The sequence below is a fragment of the Panicum virgatum genome, chromosome 9K, assembly GCF_016808335.1.
Source record: "Panicum virgatum strain AP13 chromosome 9K, P.virgatum_v5, whole genome shotgun sequence".
In the NCBI taxonomy this organism is placed as follows: domain Eukaryota; kingdom Viridiplantae; phylum Streptophyta; class Magnoliopsida; order Poales; family Poaceae; genus Panicum; species Panicum virgatum.
The window spans coordinates 16316420-16336002 of NC_053144.1; the positions used below are offsets into that span (position 1 = coordinate 16316420).

Consider the following 19583-nt stretch of genomic DNA (forward strand, 5'->3'; position numbering starts at 1 on the left):
AGGATAAGGGGCATAAGCGTAATAAGGGCATAGGCCGATAGGCGTATTCCACGAATACGCTTTCTTGGTCTGTTCGTGTAAAAAAACATTTTTCTTTCCATCGGTGCCGCGCTCTGCGAACCGCCGCCGCCTCCGTTCCGCCTCGATGAAATCCGGCCCCCTTCGCGCTCCCGATCCAATTTCTCCGCCCGAAAGGTATTGATCTCTTCTTCGTTGCCCCGATCAAGTGGCACTCGAGTTGTTTCTTCTCACATTCTTGCTGGCATTTGCAGTAGAACCCTTGATTCCTATCCTGCCTGCCACCATTTCAAGTTGTTTTAGCGATTTTTTTGAAGGAAATGTTTTAGCGATTATTTTTAAGGATGTTTTAGCGATTATTGTTGTCGTTGGTGTTTAACTTGGGAATGCTCTGGAATATCTTGCCTCAGGGTTACAGTGATCCCTCGACTCTTGGTCGTCTCTGACTTTTCAGCACCGGCCACTGTTGCAATACTATCTTCCCGCTGTTCTAGGTCTTCTCATTGTTACTGCTACAGTGCTACAGATGTGTGAAATGAAACCTCTCTGTGCTGGTACCATCGTTAGAATGGACTTGGTGCAAATCATTGTAAAACTTACCCAAGCATTGCACTGTGAGTTTTTTGTGAATTCAATAGTGTGTTCTGATCAATTGCATTGATCCGACCTAGTGGTTACCATCTTTGGTGTGAGAGTGAGTTAAGCAGATGATTCGTGCAGCAGATTACTGTTCTAAAGGATTGGTTGATATCTCCTAATTCTCATTCTGATATAACTTGAGCCCTTCATTTACCTCCCTTTTTCTTGCACAGTTGAAACAGTTTTACTAATGTTCTTCTCATGTTGGCAGTAAGGAGCCTGTTGGGTCATTGACAAGAGCAGGTCCGCATTTCCCAAGGCGCTGTTCATTTGTGGAATCCTTTGTCAATGCAAGTTCCCAAGAGCAAGAGATTGTCATTGCCTTAGGGAGCAATGTGGGTGACACTATCAGTACAGCACCTGACCAACCGCTGTTCCTATACTCTGCTGTAAGAGGGACAGCCAAGCTTTGGACCATGAGTTAGGTCAAACAAAAATTGACTAGGGTTCAGGCCCAACTGATGAAGAAAGATATTGTCCCAGACCAAGTGATCATGTTGTGATATTCTATGGTAAGCATCACATGAGTGGAAACACGAGGCCATTTGTTCTAGTTCCTTGATGGAGCTAGCAATCCTGAGATGGATGCAAAGTTGGCAGTCACTCAATATGCAGAAATGCATTCAGCTATGAAAGAACCTTGAGCAAGGAGATACTTTGGTCAGAAAACTGAGGCCTATGAAGGGTGTCGCCTGTACGGCTGTACGTCATGGGCATACGAAATCTGATACCAGATAGTTTTAGTGATCAATGAAGATTGTAGAATTGGATGATGCCATTTCTCTGGTCAAATTGCTCGTATCTGAACACGTGGATATAATTGAAATTTGTACACGATCCACACACCCTTTTGAAATAAGGTTCTCGGAGGATGGGGAGCTTCAAAGATTGGTGACTATGCTGGATGCAATCCTGAAGATACCCCAGCAAAAGGGAAGCTATTATCAGTTGATACATTATATGTTGTTTGGGGGGGGGGGGGGGGGGGGGGAGTTGAGTCGTGATATGCAAAAAGTCACAGGAGAACTGTGGATCAAGGAGTATAAATAGTTGATGATTTACCTGGTGGGTGTCTTAACCTTGGTGTTCCTTAGAGTGACTGGTAGGAATACTTCATAGAAAATGATTGTTATCATCCAGCTTCGTTCTGTTATCATCTATCATAAGAGAGATGTGGCAAAGAAGGATTGGTCTTCACGTGTGCTATTTTACTTGAAAGTTGAACCATCCAGGAAAAGATTTCTATGTGGAAAATGTAACTGTGTCAGTCGCATTGGGAGGCATACTACCACTGTTTCTGCCACCACATATGCCATATTGGGTGGCGCCAACAAAATTAGAACTGACGATGCTAGATTTGGTGTTGATACTGCAAACATATGTTAAGCGTATGCATTATTTGAAGCAAATAAAGCTGGAAAAGTTTTCTGACACTGAAGTCTTGGACTTATTTTCCTTTTAGACAACAAAGCAAGAAATGTGTACTAACCAATCAAGTTTATTTTGTATACCTATTTACAGTTTTGGCATCTGCATGTAGTTCATATGGCTGAGTGACAAAGATGGGGCTACTTGACTGCAAGATACTATTAATCCTAAGTGAAAAAAATTACTGTTCTGTTTAAGGGCACTTCCATTTCACTTGATCTTTTTTTTTTAATCTATTTATGGATTTTCTAACTTTTTTCTTTGCATAACCATTTTTTACATTGTCTTCTGTCAGCCATTTATCTATTTGGGTTTGAGAACTTTTGCACTTGTTTTGTTTTTCTTATGCAGATTTTTGCCCTTGTCAATGAATATGATGTTGCTCTTTCCTTTCTGGATACAAACTGTCTTGTTAGTTAATAAGAATTTCTGTACACTCTGACTTCTGTGCATATGCATGCCTGTCAGTCAACTGATTTCCAGGTGCAATGAAATTTGGGGAACATACAACGCATTTGCATCTCTTGTACTCGTTTCATCACATGGGATGCCATCAGGGCAGTGTGTTACTTTGCATATGCCTTCTTCTGCTTGAGCATGTACCAGCCCTTGTGCCCTGTGCACGATTGTTCGCGCAACGTGCGTCTGTCGTTGTCTATTGTTACTTCTGAATTCTGATCATAGATAGTGCGTGCAAGAAATGTGGACTGACAGAAACTCTCTTCTGTGAGTGCACTACAGAGTGGAGTTTGCGTGTCAATTCTTGTGAGTGCATGCATGTGGTTGTACCCTGCAGGCCTGCACCCTGCCTGTATTTCTAGTCCATGTGGCTGGTCTGATTTGTATCTTTTTGCATACTCCCTCTGTCCATAAAAGAATGCAACTCTCACTTCCCTAGAAGTCAAACGGTTTCAAGTATGACCAAATTTAAAAAAAATACTAACACTAAAATTGTTTGACTCATCGGAAAACGAGAGTTGCATTTTTGGGCGGACGGAGGGAGTAGTCATTTTCGTGAAGATGTGAAAAACAGCTAGGCTAGGCATTTACTATAGGCAACATATCAGGTGCAAATCAACCTCTTCGTTGAACAACGTGCAAACTTCTAATCTGGGTCATAGGATCAACATCAGGGGTGCGGTGATTAAGTGGAAAATTATTCTATCCCCCATGCCCCCTGAATGTTGATCCTATGGCCCCCCTAAATCCTAATCCTATGACCCAGATTAGAAGTTTGCACGGTTGCACGAAGAAGTTGGTTTGCACCTGGTACGTTGCCTTTACTGTAAGCATTTGCAAATATTTTGTATTTTAGCTAGAAGTTACCTAAATTAGATTATAGTCTGCATTCTGGACTTTCTACCTTAAGACTCACGACTTGGGTTCAGTCCTTGATGCAATTTGTAACTATTGCCCTGTCATAATAATATATTTGGGTTTTGTACGAATTACATAACGTACTTCTTAGTGTTAAGAGCTTTCTCATACGCAATTTGTTCACAGGTCACAAGTTTTCAATTTCATCAAACAAAAGTGCATAACTATTTATCTCCTAAACTAAAGTGAAATGACAACGTTTTATGGATGCTTTGATGATACACCCCCCTGCAATGTTGTTGAAACAAAAAAAAAAACATAGGTAACGAAAAAGATCACTCTTTATTAACATGACTAAAAGGCGTACCCCAAGTCTTTATTAACATGACTAATCTAGGATATTTGTTATTCCATGGAAAATTTACCACTCACCAAATGTTGAAATATTGTATTATGTACAGTTGAGATTTACTATTAGTGCATTAGCAGCATTGTTCTGAGTATTTTGAATAATGCAGTTTTATTTCCAGTATAGATTAGCAATGGTGATGTTTCTAGATTCCAACAACCATTGACATCTATAGAAGAAGCAATCAATATTGCCTTTCATTATGTTGAGCCGTTGAGATGACAAGAGTGCTTTTCCTTTCATCAATGTGTTGCCTGACCAATTGGAGGAACTTGAATTGTTGAACATGAACTCATTCTTACTTTTTTAGGGAATCGAATGTCACTACCATTGAAGTAATTTATCATCTATACCCTGCATATTAAGGTAATTTAGTACTTTTTTTAGGGAATTGAAAGCCACTGCCATTGCAGCAGTTTATCATCTACCCTGCATATTAAGGTAAAAATCTTACCCCTCTCTTCCTGCATTAGTTGTATTTGCTTCATTTTTGCAATCAGTGTCCATCCATCTTACTATTACTAATTGAAGGCTTCAAAAACTCCTTTTGAAGCCTCCAGGTGAAGCCACCTAGGATTCTAGGTGGACAGTCTAAAAATATAGAAAAATTCTATAAATTCTCACAAAAATCAGAAACCTCCGGCCATCAATCCAGCAACTCTAATCATAATAGTCATTGGATCTGTTATCTTTTTTGAATAAATTACCAACCTTTGCTATTATGAAAATAGACTAAAATAACCCCCTAAACATACATTTAAATTACCCACATTTGCCATTATAAAAAATAATCTAAAATAACCCCTAATCTTCATGTAAATTACCCACTTATGCCATTATAAAATAATATCAAATAACCCCCTAAGTTTTCATATATATTATCTAATGATAACATAATAAAAAGTTAAAATCACCTCAAATCTGAATCAATTATGTTATTATAATAAAATCTTAAATTGCATCAATATAAAATTCTAAATTATTATTTCTATCATTATTAATATATTATTTATATTATTATTTATATAATCATTTATATAAACGTGTATATATATATATACCATGTTTGTCACCATATATTCATGTACAAGAGAAGAGATAAAAATACCAAATTTCATGTTGTTCATATAGCTCAAATAAAGTGTTCAATTAAACACATATCAAACATATATGGAGGTGATGCAAAGTGAGAAAAAATTGTTAGTAACTAAACTTATCACATTGATTATAATTATATAATAATAAATATGTATCTTTGCTATACTGGATTAGAATATTTAATTGATTAAAGAGAGCGTAAGATATATGGATAATTATTAGATATCTCTAACTAGTCCGTGCGAGAGCACATGTTGATAGACTAGTATTTTGGAATCAGTTGGTAATTCAGTGGTTGCATGAAGCCAGAGATGAATGGGTAACTGAAGTATCAAGTTCAAAAGCATAGAAGCCAAATGAAACTTCTGTTATAATTTGAAAATTGATCGTCCAAAAGAATACAGGAGCATCTGATGGCTTTCTACATCAATTCCCTAGTAAACCTATGATACCTATATCCTCTCTATATCATTCCTATTGACATGGACACATTTTACAAGCACCAATGGCTGTCCTAATCTTTTCAAGCAGCCAGCATCGCAGAGTTATTCTATCTGAGTCTAAATCCTTTCTAAACTTTGCAAAATGTCTCGCAAGTTCAGTAATCTTGAACTCGGATATGTAGCCCGTTGGGAGCTGCCACTCTCGGAAACTTCGATATTGTGTTGTTTCCTTCCTCCTCCCATCTGCAGGACAAGATCAGTGCCACAATGTCGTCAGTAAACTGTTCTTGTGGGTTTTTTTAGCTTTCAAGGATTTAAGAGAGAAACAGACCTGTATCGTGTGACAAAATAGTGAAGGAAAGTTGCAATTTCAACTGTTCCTACTTCCTTCCCTGGGCACATACGGGAACCTCCTCCAAACAACATGAAGTGGGGATGTGATTCCAGGCCCTTCTCCTATTGGCAGCAAGAATCATCAGGTTAGAATTTGTGACAAATCTTGTTCCATGTTTATTATGTGGAACATTTGCTTGCTGTATTCCTTACCAGCCATCTCCATGGGTTGAAAACCATCGGTTCTGGATACAGGCATGGGTCATAATTTATCTCCCTTGTGTAAACATAAATTCTCCAACCTTTAGGAATAACATACCCTGAAAAAAATACATAACAATGCATCAGAACTAGCTTGCAATTTACATAAAAATGCTATCAGTAGAAGTATGGATCCCGTAGGATTCTCACCATTCATTTCGACATCCTGGGTAGTTTTCCTCAGGAGCCCATTGACAACCGTAGCTAGTCTTAGAGTCTCATAAATGACCTGCATATTAGAGGAACCAATTAGTTTATCATGTCCAGAGTACAGTTCTACTCTGGTTGCTTTTTGGGTGTCATCTCCAACTTACAGCTTTGGTGAAGGTCATTGACTTATAATCATTCCAGTCAAGGGCATCGCCTGGCGATTTTCCCTTCCTGATGTCAAGGTGTTCTTTCTGCAACAGCCAGCAGATCACCGGTTAGCTCAAGGATTATAGGACTGTCTTTTGGAACTGAACATGGTTGTGAAGTATATATGTACCCTGATTTGTTCAAGAGCTTTTGGATTGTCTGACAGGTACTTGACCGCCATCATGGATGTCGTCGACACGGTCTCATATCCAGAGTATATGAGGGTGATGAGCAGGTCAATGATCTGGTCATCGCTGAGTTTGGCCCTGGTACCCTCGTTGCCACTCAAAAGCGCATCCAGCATGTCATCTTGAGCGCAACCAGAGGACCTCCGGTCTATGATCATCTGCCTCAGCATTGCCACAAGCTTCTTCCTTGCCTGAAAGACAACATCGCTGCTGTTAGAGGGCTCAATTCTGCTCAACTTTTCTCTGATGTTTTCAGGCATGCAAGGAGCAAACAGTACCTGAAGCCCTTTGCTGTAGTTGGTTCCTGGGATGTTGATTGGCAGGGAGAAGGTACCAAGTACAAGGGTGTACAGCTCTGCCTTGAGGGCGTCAGAGAGTGGGCCAGCCGAGATGCCAGCAATCTGCCTGAGAGCTGATAGCAAGGCCATCTGATGGAAAGAAAAAAAAAAGAGGCAGATAAGATTCTGTAATAATAAAGTTGCCATGTCATGCAAGAAGTATGAAATTCAGCACCCAAAAGCAAGAAACAATGCCAAGTGTTCTTTTGCATTGAGACATGTGATGGTGATGATGGTGCATGGAGTGTTTGTTGTGCACTTTGGAATGTGTAGAGAGAGATGCAGATGGCTTTCCCCCCTGTCCGGCCCCTTTTCTTCAGCTCAAATTTTTTCGGCTATCCAGCAGTGCAGTACAGGTTCTAGAAAGCCAAAGATTCCCCTTTTGGTAGAGAGAGGAAAGGAGGGGGAAGATCCCCCCCTTTTGCTCTCAACTCTTTTTTCAGCAGTCCATGAATTTCAGTTTTCAAATGGGCGCCATCATTCTGCCGTGTCGGCCTGTGGCCTTGCCTCACTGGATTGGAGGGCAAGTGAGTGAAAATTGGCAAATGCTTTTTATAAAAAAAAGAAAATTGGCAAATGCAGTGAAAAGGTGAGAAGAAACGTCAACTCTCTCAGATTTGTTGCCAACCAGATTCAACAACAAAATGGGACTGGTGTTTTAGGTCTCAAAATGCGGCACTCAAGGTAAACCAAGATTTTCCACCGTGGGGCCCACGGAGTTACTGCCCCTCTTTTTGCTCACGCTCCTCTGCTTTGGCCTTTACTCTCAGAGTAGTGATATGTGATTGTTTTTTCTCTGTCAGCAGGCTCTCAGTCCAGGCAGCAAGCAACAGGACTACAGGAGCAGAGAGGTAAAGCAAGCCTGAGGTGTTACCTCCTTGGTCATCTCCTGGATGTCGACGCGGCGGCCGGCCCAGCCATGGAGGTGCGCGCGCATGAAGGCGTCGATCTTGGGGAGGAGCGCGCCGCGGATCATGGCGGGGCGGGTGAGCGCGAGCATGGCGCCGCGCATGGCGCGGTGGAGCGGCCCGTGCACGGCGGCGATGTTGTTGGGCCCCAGGATGTCGAGCATGGACTGCGGGTAGCCCGGGACGAAGCCGGCGCCCTCGCTGGCCAGCGTCCGCCGGTTCAGCTCCGGGTCCATGCACACCACCGTGGGGCACCCCAGGATGTGCGTCCGGAACAGGCTCCCGTACCTGCACAGCTCCACCGTGAGAAAAACAAGTTCTTCTCCAAAAGAAGGATGGAGATTAAAAGGAAAAAAAACTTTGGAGCAGAGCAGGTGGGGACACGGCCTCTCAGGAGTTGTTTATTGGGAGTGAGGTAGGAGGACTGGAGGAGGATGATGAATGGCATGGTATCTTGGAGCAGGAACAGTGGGGGGCTGCGAGCTTTTGGGGAACACGGCACTGATGTTCCTCCCCTTCTCCGGATCACTTTTTCTTGCCACACTTTCCACCAAATGATTGATCCGATGAGGCGGCACGGCACCCGGGACGACATCGACATGGCTGGAGTCTGGCGAGAGCAGAGCACGTAGCTCCGCCGTGTTCTGTTCTGGGTCCGTTCATGGCATGGGAGGAGAGAGCAGAGCAAAGGCTGGCGGCGGAATGCGCCGGCCAGCGCCGCGGTGGGAGCCGCCGGAGGAGGAGGAGGAGGCGGCGGGGCGGGCGGGTACCTCAGCCTCCTGGCCTTCATGAAGCTGGGCCCCTGCTTGAGGAACTCGGTGGTCTCGCCGAAGAGCGGCCACCCCATTGTGCCCGGCGGCAGGCCCCAGCGGCGGCTGTACCGCACCTCGTTCCACCGCAGCAGCAGGCTGCTCGCCACCACCGCCGCCGCCGCGAGGACCGTGAGCAGGAGCAGCAGCGCCATCTTTCTCGCTCGCTCTCTCTCTCTCCCCGCCCGGTGTGCCTCGAAGAGGGAGGAGGATCGGCAGAGCAAGGAGAAGGGGGCGCTTGCTTGCTGCTGTACTGGGGAACCGAGCAGGCCTTTATATAGGCCGCGGCCACCCCGCTCGGTCACTGGACGGGGAGAGAGCAGGAATTATTGCCACCCGGGCCTCTTTCACTTTTTATTCTATTTATTAATTTACCTGCTTCAAAAAGAAAAAAAGATTTGTGTATTTACCTCCCTCTCTCTCTCTTCTCTCTCTTAAATTGCAAGCTGCAGGGGATTCAGATTCTCTGACTTTACGAAGGAAAGGCACGCGTGCCTTTACACCTGCAGTCCCGCCCGATGCTCACCACTTCCAGTCAGCTTAAGTATCCAGCATTTCTGTGTGGCCCGGCTCCCATTATCAGCCCAAGTAAGGCCCAATCTGAGAAAAAGGAAAGCTGCCTCATGGTGCTATCTGGCTGCCGGCCGCCGACGCTGCCTATTTGCAATTTTCAGTATAGAAACACCAAGTATAACATTCCAAAAGCTGCAAACAATGAGGCTTCTGGAGCTCAAAATACACTAGCTCCAAACATTCCACCAAAAACTGCTACTACAACAATGAATTTCTATAGTTAGCCCTACAGTTTGCATGGTTTCTAGAGCTCAAAATATACTAGCTCGAAATGTTCCACCAAAAGCTGCTACTACTGCAATTAATTTCTACAGTTAGCCATATATTTTGCATGCCTCCAGGAGCTCCACCTATTATCCTGAAATAACAAAATATCATCATAAAAGAACAAAATATCCTTGCACATGACAGGAGCTACTAAATGATGCTGTAACCCCTAAAGAAGATCTTGAATAGGCATATCATCAATTTCGCTAGGACCCTGCAAAACACAAATAAAAAATTAAAACAAGGCAATAATTGAAAATAGTTTAGAGAAATGAGAGAGCAATATGGAAAACTACCGTAAGCAAATCTCTAAAGCTAGTGAAGGCATTGCAATCCACATGAGAATTGTCAGGTGGTACTTGACTTTCTACATTACAACCACCCTCTTCATGCTGCATAAAGCATAAACCTTGCTGTTTAGAAAGTAGCAGTAAATACAAATACTATATTGAAAGGGTTTTCAGCAGCATACAGTAGTTTTATTTGGCACTTTCTTTTTATACTTCCGTGTCTTGTCAAGCCAGCTTCTATGTCTCTTCGAACTTCTTGGTTGAACCTCTTTTTTCTTTAGGCGTGCAGCACTAAGCAAAGCCTCATCTTGGTGAACATCAGGTTGGGGTGCTGATTCACTCAATATATTTGTAGAGGTGCAGATTTTGTCCTTTAGCTGCTTACCAAAAAGTTCAAGTGCATCGTCCATCAACAAGGAATATTCTGTAGACCTTGCAGCTTCATATGCCAAATTCAAAGATTTTTGAGACAAAAACCTATAGCGGATCATAGCGTCCAGTTTTGGATTTTCAATGATCCTTCTTCCTTTGCTGTCATGTATGTTTCCCTCCCTTGCTTCCCTTGTCCAACGCTTCAGAACATGCTTCCTGCTTGACCATATGCCAACTCCCTTTGGCATCTACCTTGTAAGTAATTTTTTTGATCACGACAAGTGTAGCTAAGATTGATTGCTCCTCCAACCATCCGACTAGCCAACTCATGTGCTGCTTTTGGCCTAATTCCTGAATCATCCGCGGCCTCAATTTCAAAAGCTTGCACTTCTGAAATCCTTCTCTGTGATAGCAGCAGATGAAAGGTTTGTGGCAAGTGAAGAACATGATTGTGTGCAAGCACTAGATCTAACACTTCATATGTTCCTTCCACTCGATCTAATGTAAGACCGATTCGAACTGGACAACCTGTCCTTGTTTTAGCTCGAGGATTCTTTGTGTTATGATCTCTCTTGTCTCGTGCTCGATAGCCCTCTTTTGCACACACAAATCGACATGAAGTTATCTTCCCATCATATTTGCTTTCATTTGCGTACCTTTTTCTGACCTCAAAACCTACATGACCTCCATAATCTACCCAAAATGTCCAAGCATCATCTAAATTTCTAAATTTCTGACCAATTTGAGGTACCCAAATAGGATTAACATTCTCCCTGTGTGGAATAAAATGCATACGTATTGCTTACAAATCAGGATGTAAACAACAATCAAAGAAAAATAATACGAAAAACCTAGCTTACTTGTTGGGTTCTTCAACTGAATCTTCATTGGCCGTCGGCTGCAGCACAGCCTCCAGCAAGCTTGAACCTTGTGCCTCCCCATCTTGGCCAGGTGTTGTGGTCGCAGATTGATGTCCTGAAAGCACAGCCATTGTAGAGGTCGGCACTTCGTTGTCCAGCACAGCACACGAGCAAGATCCGCGCAGCACAGACTGGCCGTCCTTTGCAAGTAAAGGAGGCGCAACGCGCCCCCGTAGAAGCTGAGACAGCGAGCAGCACGGCAACACCGTCGTGGACGGCCGCGGCGGCAGAGACAAGGGCCAGCGATGAGAGAAACTGCGATTCGGAGAAACTGGAAAGCCGCGCGGCGAGGTCCGCTCGCGCGTCCTCGCGCGCTAATTTTTCCCAGCGCCGGCGGGTTCCGCGCCAAAGCGTGCGGCGGCGGCGGCCGGATTGCGGCATGAGGCAGCGCTGCCTTTTTTCCCTCTTCGATTGGGCCTTACTGGGCTGAGAAAACTGGGCTGACTGTAAAAAGATTGAATCCTCATCATCCATTGGATGGAGAATGGAGGGCATCCACAAGGGGTAAAGGCACGCGTGCCTTTGCTTCAGCAAGGCAGACAATCTGAATCGGCTGCAGGAGGCTGCAGATAGAGGAGGGAGGGAGGGTCCACATTCCAAGGCGGGGCGAGGCTTGGCCTTGACCGTGGGGTCGCGACAAGGGTCAGAGCTCTGAACGGGCTCCTCCGTGTGCTGTGCGCGCGCGTGTGAACCCTGCGGGGCTGGTCGTAGTCATGTGATCGTCCAATCCAACGGCAAAGAAAAATGGAGCCCCAGCTTGAGCTTGCAGCAGTGCCCCGTCCGTCGTCTACCCGTCTCCACTCCGGAGCGCCGTGGCCTGCCGCGGCCGCGCATGCCCGGCCTCGGGAACGACGCCCGCGGTGGGCGGCGCCCGTCGTCCCGCTGTAAGGATGGCAAAGGATCGATTCGTATGGACATAGATTTAGATATCTCGGATAATTATATTTGTGTTTCTTTCTAATTTTCATCTTTTAGGATAGAAATGGATTGAATTCGCACGGATACGAATTCGGATATCTTAAATATTTTCAGATATTTATTTTCCTATTTTCTTACCGTTTTCATCCCAGTCCCTGGCGCCTGGCTCCGCGCCGCTCCGGTCAAAGCCAGCCGAGCCGAGCCGAACCGAACCCCATGTGTGCGCCTGCGCTGCGCACGCTCGCTTGTTGTTTTCTTCAGGCCGTGCGTGCACACATGCGACGCCCACTGCTCACAGCTCACCTCACTCCTGCCGCTACACGGCACCCAGCAGCCTGCCCTCCGAGGCCCTGACGGTGCTGGTGCCGTATCCACGCCATACGCTTTGATACGGTGGGCAGAGCAAGTGCAAGAGATCTCTTGTGCGTGCGCCGGCGGAATAGATTTTGTCGTTATTGTATTATTCTTCGGAAATAATCACGCGTATTTCGTTTCATATATACAGTACTAACCTCTACTTGGTTCATATATATAGGAACATATATATTCTGTTTCATATATGTTCCTATATATGAAACGAGTGCGCCGCCGTTTCATATATAGGAACATTTATTCTAAGGATATATAACAGGCAAGCTCTACTTCGGTTCGTTTTAGAAAAGCACATTTACAAGCAACGAACTCGTTTATCTTCTCCACCCATTTAGTAGTAGCACATGACCTTGTTTGGCTGTCCTTCTCAGTGGCCTTCTTTTCTTTCTTTTTTTCTCTTTTTTTTGAGCATTCGTCAGTGGCCTTCTAAGAAGGACAGCCTGTGCTAAAACCAAATAGAGGGAGTCTGCTAAAACCAAATAGAGGGATGATCATAGAAGAAATCACCAAGCAAAGGCAAAAGCCTAGTAACACCACGTCATACAAACGTTATTGGTTCCTTGATCTCCGGGATCTTAGCGAAGAAAGCAGAGGATGGAAACAAAATAAAGAGTGCTACATTCTCTTCTCTTTTTGTGTACATAGTTGACATATGATTGTTCCTAGAACCTTTTTTCTTTAGAAATCTACTTGAAGATTTCTATTAAAACCTGCCCCTATGTTCATGAATTCCTAGAACCTTCATTTTAGTGTAAGCCATTTTGGAGCGTCACGAGGGCTTCTCCCGTGAAGACATTTTCATTTTTCCCATTTGGCAGGGCTCCACCAAAAATGGAAAAAGTCTTACTAAGCACATCCTAAATAGAGCGAGAATATTTTAAAATATAAATCTTCTAATTGTATAATTTCTATACATTACACATGCTTACAGTGAGATTAATATTGGTTAAATAGAATTAGAAGTTGTGCTCTAAAAAATAGAATTAGAAGCTGTCGGAAGTTATGGCAATCATTCCTTCATTTCTCATTTCTAGTGCACCACACCCAGCAAGTACAAACCGAGCTTTGAAGTTATATTATCTTGACAATTATACTAAATGACCAGATCTTTTCTAATGCATACTCCCTCTGTTTTTATTTACATGTCATTTTAGATTTGTTCTAAGTTAAAATTGATTAACTTTCACCAGGTCTATGGAAAAACATAACAACAACTATACTATCCAAATGTACTATCAATGTATTTCAGGGTGGATTCAATGGAACAAATTTAGTATTTAAATGTTATTATTTTTTTCTATAAATTTGTTCAATGCTTGTCAAATTTAACTTAGAACAAATCTAGTACGACATATAAATAAAATAGAGGGAGTAGAAGAATTGCGCATCATTATTGTATCGATAGATAAACGGCTCGAGATCCTCCACTCCTTCCACTCCCAAGCTCCTCAACTGCCCAACACAAAGAACTTTGCAAGCTCAACACCGGGACATCATGAATGTGAAGTGATCATTCGCTGCATAGTTTTCATCTTGAAAGGAGATGCTGTCCTCGATCCTAAACGGAGATTTGTTTGTGAGTGGGGCTGATCCAATCAATCATGAGATTGGCAACAAAAGAAAAAATGGGAAAGGGAATGCATGCATGGGTGGTCGACGGCCGGCGCCATGTGCAGCATACATGGCCGTGTCCAGCTACTGATTGCTCATGCACTGTGCTGTGCTCCATGAGATTTTTGATTGCATGGATAGATTTGATTCTCAATAACTACTACTACTACTCTAGTAGTAGTAGTAGTAGAATAATGAATCCATATATGTCTGGTAGCCTAGTGTAGCATAGTAGGTTCAAAGCTTTGTAAAAATTGATCAAAATAAAAAAAAATGAAAAGCACAGAGAGAGATGCTGGTTGCAAGCAACTGAGGTGGCACATGGGGTGGTTCCCATTGGACCATTTCTGTGGGAGGGGTTGATTGAGCATAGTACGAAGGTACTCGGGGGGCAGCAATGAGCAAATACAAGAGCCAGATCAAGCCGGTAGCAGATCAGTACACCAGCAATCACCTCACATGCAGATCAAGTATGTGGTTACAAGGTTTGTTAGATCTTGTGATTTAACAAGCTACACCACCTGTGTTTAGGTGAGGATGGGAGAGATCTTTTCAGGAAGAGAAGAGGGAGGAGCTCTCCGCCTCGGGGCTCCGGCTCTGGCTGGCCAAGACTCACCTACTAGGTGCATGTGAGTGTTGGTGGCAGCACATAAATAAATCTGTGGCCCTACTACACGGCCGATTCCACTAGTGCACACCCCTGCTCCTCTCTGTTCCTACTCTGTTCCCGGCCAGTTTCACTTTTAGTTTTACCGGTACCTTCCTCTCGCTCGAGTTACGACTGCTGGTAGTACTTGGTTATTCAAATGTACTAGTGTAAATACAGATGTAAGGAATTTACACGTGTACTGTATTTTTTACTCGAAACATAATGCTAAATTTGATATTTGAACAATCACGGGTGCCATTAGACAGTAACTGTATGTTTCACTTAGCTGGAAAGTACGAGTTATGCCATATCGAAATTTACATGTCCCATACAGAGGTTTCAAGTCACAAAAATGACTTGAAAGGCAGTTTTGTGACAGCATTATCTATTATCTTATTATTATGCAAACAAACGGAGCCTCCACGTTCGCTCTCAAGGTCTAGAAAATTCTTACATTAATCGGAGAAAATAAGAGAAATTAAAATTACCCACCACTGCTATTATGATAAAAATCGACCCAAATATCTTTGTGTCTAACTAAATATAGCCCACCACGGCATTACAAAGAAATTAATCTAATATTTAATATAGTAATGAGACTCCAAACAACTAGCGTTGGGTAAGCTAGGAGATTCTTAAAAATTACGATCATGATTTTAATTCATTTTTTCTACGGGAATAAATATTGACAAAAAATCTTGGATAAGCTTCAGAAAAATATTTGCACACCATAGCACCATGCTGGAAAAAGTAGAAAAGTTATAGCCTCACAGTGTACTGAGATGTCTTATTATTTGGTCAACAAACGGAGCCTCCACGTTCGATCTCAATGTTTAAAAATTCCCACATTTATCGGAGAGAATAAGAGAAATTAAAATTACACACCACTGTGTTTGACTAAATATAGCCCACCATGCCATTATGAAGAAACTAATCTAATATGTAACATAGTAATGAGACTCCAAACAACTAGAGTTGGTTAAGCTAGGAGATTCTTAAAAATTACTATTATAATTTTTTTATTTATTTTTTCTACAGGCATAAACATTGATAAAAAAATCCGGACAAGCTTCAGGAAAATATTTGCACACCACAGCACCACGCTAGAAAAAATAGAAAAGTTATAACCTCACAGATTACTGAGAAATACTATCATTTTAGTTGAATATTATAATTTTATTTTTAGCACACAATCGAAACATGTATAGACAAAGTTAATATGTGTTCTGTTTACTTATATTTCAGTCAAAAGTCATGTTGAAACTAATAAATGGCGCTGAAAAAATCAGAAACGACCTTATGTCACCCATTGTTTTTCTCACTTAGTCAAATCAGTTGCAGCATATTTGAATTGATTAAATGAGTACCCAAGGCTAAGAGAGAAACAAAATAGGTGCACTATATCCATATGCCATTGAAAACGATAAGGGGCATGAGAAAAAATAAGAAAAAAAAGAAAAGGAAAATGAGAAAAATGAAAGACCATAAGCCAGCGCGGATACGGAGTGGACGACGCGGAGTGAAGTGTGGATGAACTATTATTGGATTGGGGCAAAAACAAAGAAATGAATAGTTGGGGGAGAATATGATTCACACACTCTATGGATTCTACAAATTAAGCTGGGAATAAGAGAGTAAACCTCTCCTTTTTGTCTCTCCACTTGAGCAACTAAGATAACAGCAAACAAGCAACAGCAGCAGATGAGTACTAGGAAGACGCCAAGAAGCTGCCGCAAATCATTGACTTAGAATCCAAATTAAATAAATAAAAACATTACGCTGCAACATTAACTGCAACACATAAATCTAAAAAATGCTGAAAAAATTTCTTATGTCTATCTTCTAATGAATAATAATATGTTTGCCATTGATGCAATCCTCAAAACACAACTTTGAATACTGTTAAAAAATTTACACTTTAGTGAAACTAAATATTTTTTAATCAACGTATACAACAACAAGCTTAGAACTATCTCAAAATAGTATCCAATTCAAACCTAGAAGGAGTATGAAAATAAAATCAAATTATTGATCCTCAAAATAGCTTTAATAGATCTTAATTTTCGTCAACAAAAAAAAGTTGATTTATGAAAGCCGACTAAAAAACGTAACCTTAAATATACTTACACCTAGCCACATAAATAATAAATATAAATAATTAAATAATTTAAAATGTAACATTAGAGATGACAATATCTAGCCGCATAAATGCGCATGTGGCCTTCCTAGTTCTCCCTAAATTTCCATCGACCATTAGACTTATCCGTAATTGTAAGCAAACATGGATGGGTGCGTTCGCATGATCGAGACTTGGGCACACATTGTGGAGGCACGTAAACACACTCATGTAAGCACAAGCAAACTTAGTTTAGGCACCTCATAGCCAATCCACAGGTGATGATGTATCATGATCATTAGCTGCATATATGCCTCAGTGTTTCTAGGAAGACGTCTGCGTATCTTCTGATATCCATTCGTGCACGCACGCGTAACAGATACGCGGAGACGCGTCGGCGCAGCTCAAACCCATCGCACCACGCCGGCGGCGCTTTGTTCCGTTGTGCTTTGTTTCTGGGAGCCGGCGACTGTTGGGCGAGATCACGACGGATTTCGTAGGGCATGGCCGGCGCCCGTCGTTCACCCATCCACCACGCACGCACGCAGCACGTCCACAGTGCCCCCGATCCGTGCGTGGATGGAAGATGGATCATGGATCCATCGCAGCGCAGCGCCCTCTTTGTTGAGCGAGAGCCTAGAGGGAGGCCGCTGTAGGGGGTTTCTATATCACAACTATCATACACAATTCCCGAGAAAAGAATCTCACATGCATGGAGTACTAAACAAAGTTTATTTGCAAAATCTTTTCACGGATGGGTGTAACTTTTCACGACGAATCTAATGACAGTAATTAATTGATGATTGACTACAGTGATGCTACAGTAACAATCCTCCAAACGCACGGTCAGAGACCTCGTTAGGTTCGTCTCGCGAAGTAGCGCAGGGTTGTGGAGTTAGTTTTGTAAATTACCTTTATTTACACCTAATTATTGGATAAAATTTTTGTGCTACTTGTACTACTTCAAACCAAACGGTGCCAGAGGTCACCTGTGAGAGTTGCTGCGGCACATCCATCAAATCCAACAGCATGGATGGGGATGGAGGGGAAGCCGCGCCAAGGCCAAGCCAAAGCCATCTTTTTGACCCGATGGGGACGGCGACCACCGGGGCTTTGTCGTCGGCCGCCGGTTGATCCGCCGCGCGCCCTGCCCTGTGCTGCCGGCGCACGCACACGAGGGCAGGGCGCGCGGCGGATCCCCCGGCGGCCGACGCGTGTGCGTGCGCCGGCAGCACAGGGCAACAGCAGAGCACAGCCGCGCTGAGCAGGGGAGAGGGGGACGTGTCGCAGGCCGTCGTGTCCGACATGGCGCGCACTAGTCCTTGCGGCCTCTCATCTGATTTTGAATTTGTGATTTAGGGCTTTGCTTTATTGCAGGGGGAAGATAGTGCACTGGAACGTGATATGCACAGTAGTTTTCCCACCAGGCTAAGGCAGTCCCAGTGAGTTGGTGTGCTACCAGAAGGATCTTGTCTCGGTCCTGACACTCGAACGGCTCGAGCTTCCTCTGAATCACATGCATCCAATCGTCTGCATCCAAGGGGTTGCTAGATCCGGCATAGGTGGGCGGCTTGGTCCTCAGAAAAGCTGTCAGCTTGTCATTCATGGTTTGCTCTCGAGGCCGCTTGTCAACGAGGGCATTGGCCAGAGTTTCTAGGATGAGGGCCTGGTTGTATGTTATCTGGGCCTGGTCTCCGAGGGGTGGTGGTGGTGGCAGTAGCACTTCTCCTTGATTCTCTCCTCGGTTCTGGCTCACTTCTTGTTCATCCTGGGGCGGGTTCTGTCCATTAGGCTGCACTCCCGTACCAGCGACTGCAGGGTTCCGAATGCGGGAGGCCCTCGTAACGCTTCGGTAAGCCATCTGTTGATTAGGTAGAGTTTTTGTGAGATTGGGATTAAGTGATGTTTAAGTTGTTTATTTCATATTTTTGAAAAAGGCAGAATCTACCTTCTGCCGATAAGCACACAACCAACCAGCACACAAATATAGCAAACAACAAGCACAAACAACTTCATTACTTGCAAGGGAGGGTACAACACGGGGCAAGACTAAAACACGTACTACACGTCCGGATACAGATTCATACTTAAGGGTACGACTTGAGCCAAGGGGCTTGGGAGGGTGCAACAACAGAATGGCATCGGTCATTCTACTCGCGGGGCGAGCCTTCTTCTAGGGTGGAGTGTGCGAGTAGACCTTGCTCGCCGTTCTCTAGGTTTCCATTTTCCCTGGGTTGCGTATCTGTTTCTCCTTCATCAGCAGTAGTAGACCTTTCAGGGTTCTCGAGTGGGGCTTGTGGAGTTATCACGAGTGGTCCCCATCCTATGACGGGTGTCCCGAGTAGAACTTGGTCTTCCCCAATTGCCGGGACTGGGGTTCCACTTCTAGTCCATTCTTGCATTCGCCGGTCTCGGGCTTGCCTGAGGCTCTCCTGAGCAACTGCTTCACTGCTGACCGCGGCTGCGGCTCTTGCCTCGGCTTGGGCTGCTCGTATCTGTTGCAGTCTCACCGCGAGCTCTGCTTGCTCGGCTCGATGGGTCTGCTCCCTCAGAATGTTGGCTTGCTCGTCAAAGAGCTGATCCAAGGAGGCTAGGTACGTAGCCACTTGGTACAGGGAGTCTTCTTCATGGCGGCGCCGTTCCAGACTTCTCATGCGGGCTTCCCAAACTGGGGTTCTGATGGCCGATGGAAAGAACCTCATTGGTGTGGAGGCGAGGTGTCTTTCAAAAATCCGGCACAAGTAACGGAGTGCCTTCCTGATGGCCAAGGGATAGGTGTCTTGGTGCCTAAACCCTGTAGCGGTCACTCGCCATGGCTGGATGTCGGGGTAGCGGTCACTCCTGGTGATGAATAGGATCATCCTGCAGCGGAGGGTACCATGGTGCTCGTACTATCTGTTGTAGTACCTTGAGCGTTCTGTAATGCCAAGGCTTTCCAGGGCGTTGATC

At 43.9% G+C, this 19583-nt stretch overlaps 3 protein-coding genes and 1 long non-coding RNA gene across 5 annotated transcripts; 1 reads left to right on the top strand and 3 right to left on the bottom strand.

Moving 5' to 3' along the window:
- The first annotated feature begins 63 nt into the window (after positions 1–63).
- LOC120648547 lies at positions 64–1400 on the top strand. Of its 2 annotated transcripts, none has more exons than XR_005664988.1 (2): positions 64–195; positions 869–1400. It is a non-coding gene; the product is annotated as an uncharacterized LOC120648547 (long non-coding RNA). The 2 variants fall into 2 exon arrangements; XR_005664989.1 differs by having other exon boundaries at positions 72–195; positions 429–1400.
- A 3855-nt stretch (positions 1401–5255) lies between these two features.
- LOC120650403 (cytochrome P450 85A1-like) lies at positions 5256–8787 on the bottom strand. The gene is made up of 9 exons (XM_039927522.1): positions 8508–8787; positions 7704–8025; positions 6770–6919; positions 6434–6682; positions 6261–6347; positions 6097–6175; positions 5899–6005; positions 5684–5808; positions 5256–5595 (listed from the first exon to the last, which is right to left on the bottom strand). Exons 1-9 carry the CDS (start codon positions 8699–8701, stop codon positions 5508–5510), a joined length of 1401 nt encoding a protein of 466 aa, XP_039783456.1. The 5' UTR covers positions 8702–8787; the 3' UTR covers positions 5256–5507.
- Positions 8788–9385: 598 nt separating this feature from the next.
- LOC120648548 lies at positions 9386–10247 on the bottom strand. The gene is made up of 3 exons (XM_039925297.1): positions 9859–10247; positions 9683–9778; positions 9386–9600 (listed from the first exon to the last, which is right to left on the bottom strand). Exons 1-3 carry the CDS (start codon positions 10165–10167, stop codon positions 9556–9558), a joined length of 450 nt encoding a protein of 149 aa, XP_039781231.1. The 5' UTR covers positions 10168–10247; the 3' UTR covers positions 9386–9555.
- A 3-nt stretch (positions 10248–10250) lies between these two features.
- Positions 10251–11228, bottom strand: LOC120647754. Its single transcript, XM_039924606.1, has 2 exons — positions 10909–11228; positions 10251–10821 (listed from the first exon to the last, which is right to left on the bottom strand). Exons 1-2 carry the CDS (start codon positions 11037–11039, stop codon positions 10251–10253), a joined length of 702 nt encoding a protein of 233 aa, XP_039780540.1. The 5' UTR covers positions 11040–11228.
- Positions 11229–19583: the final 8355 nt, after the last annotated feature.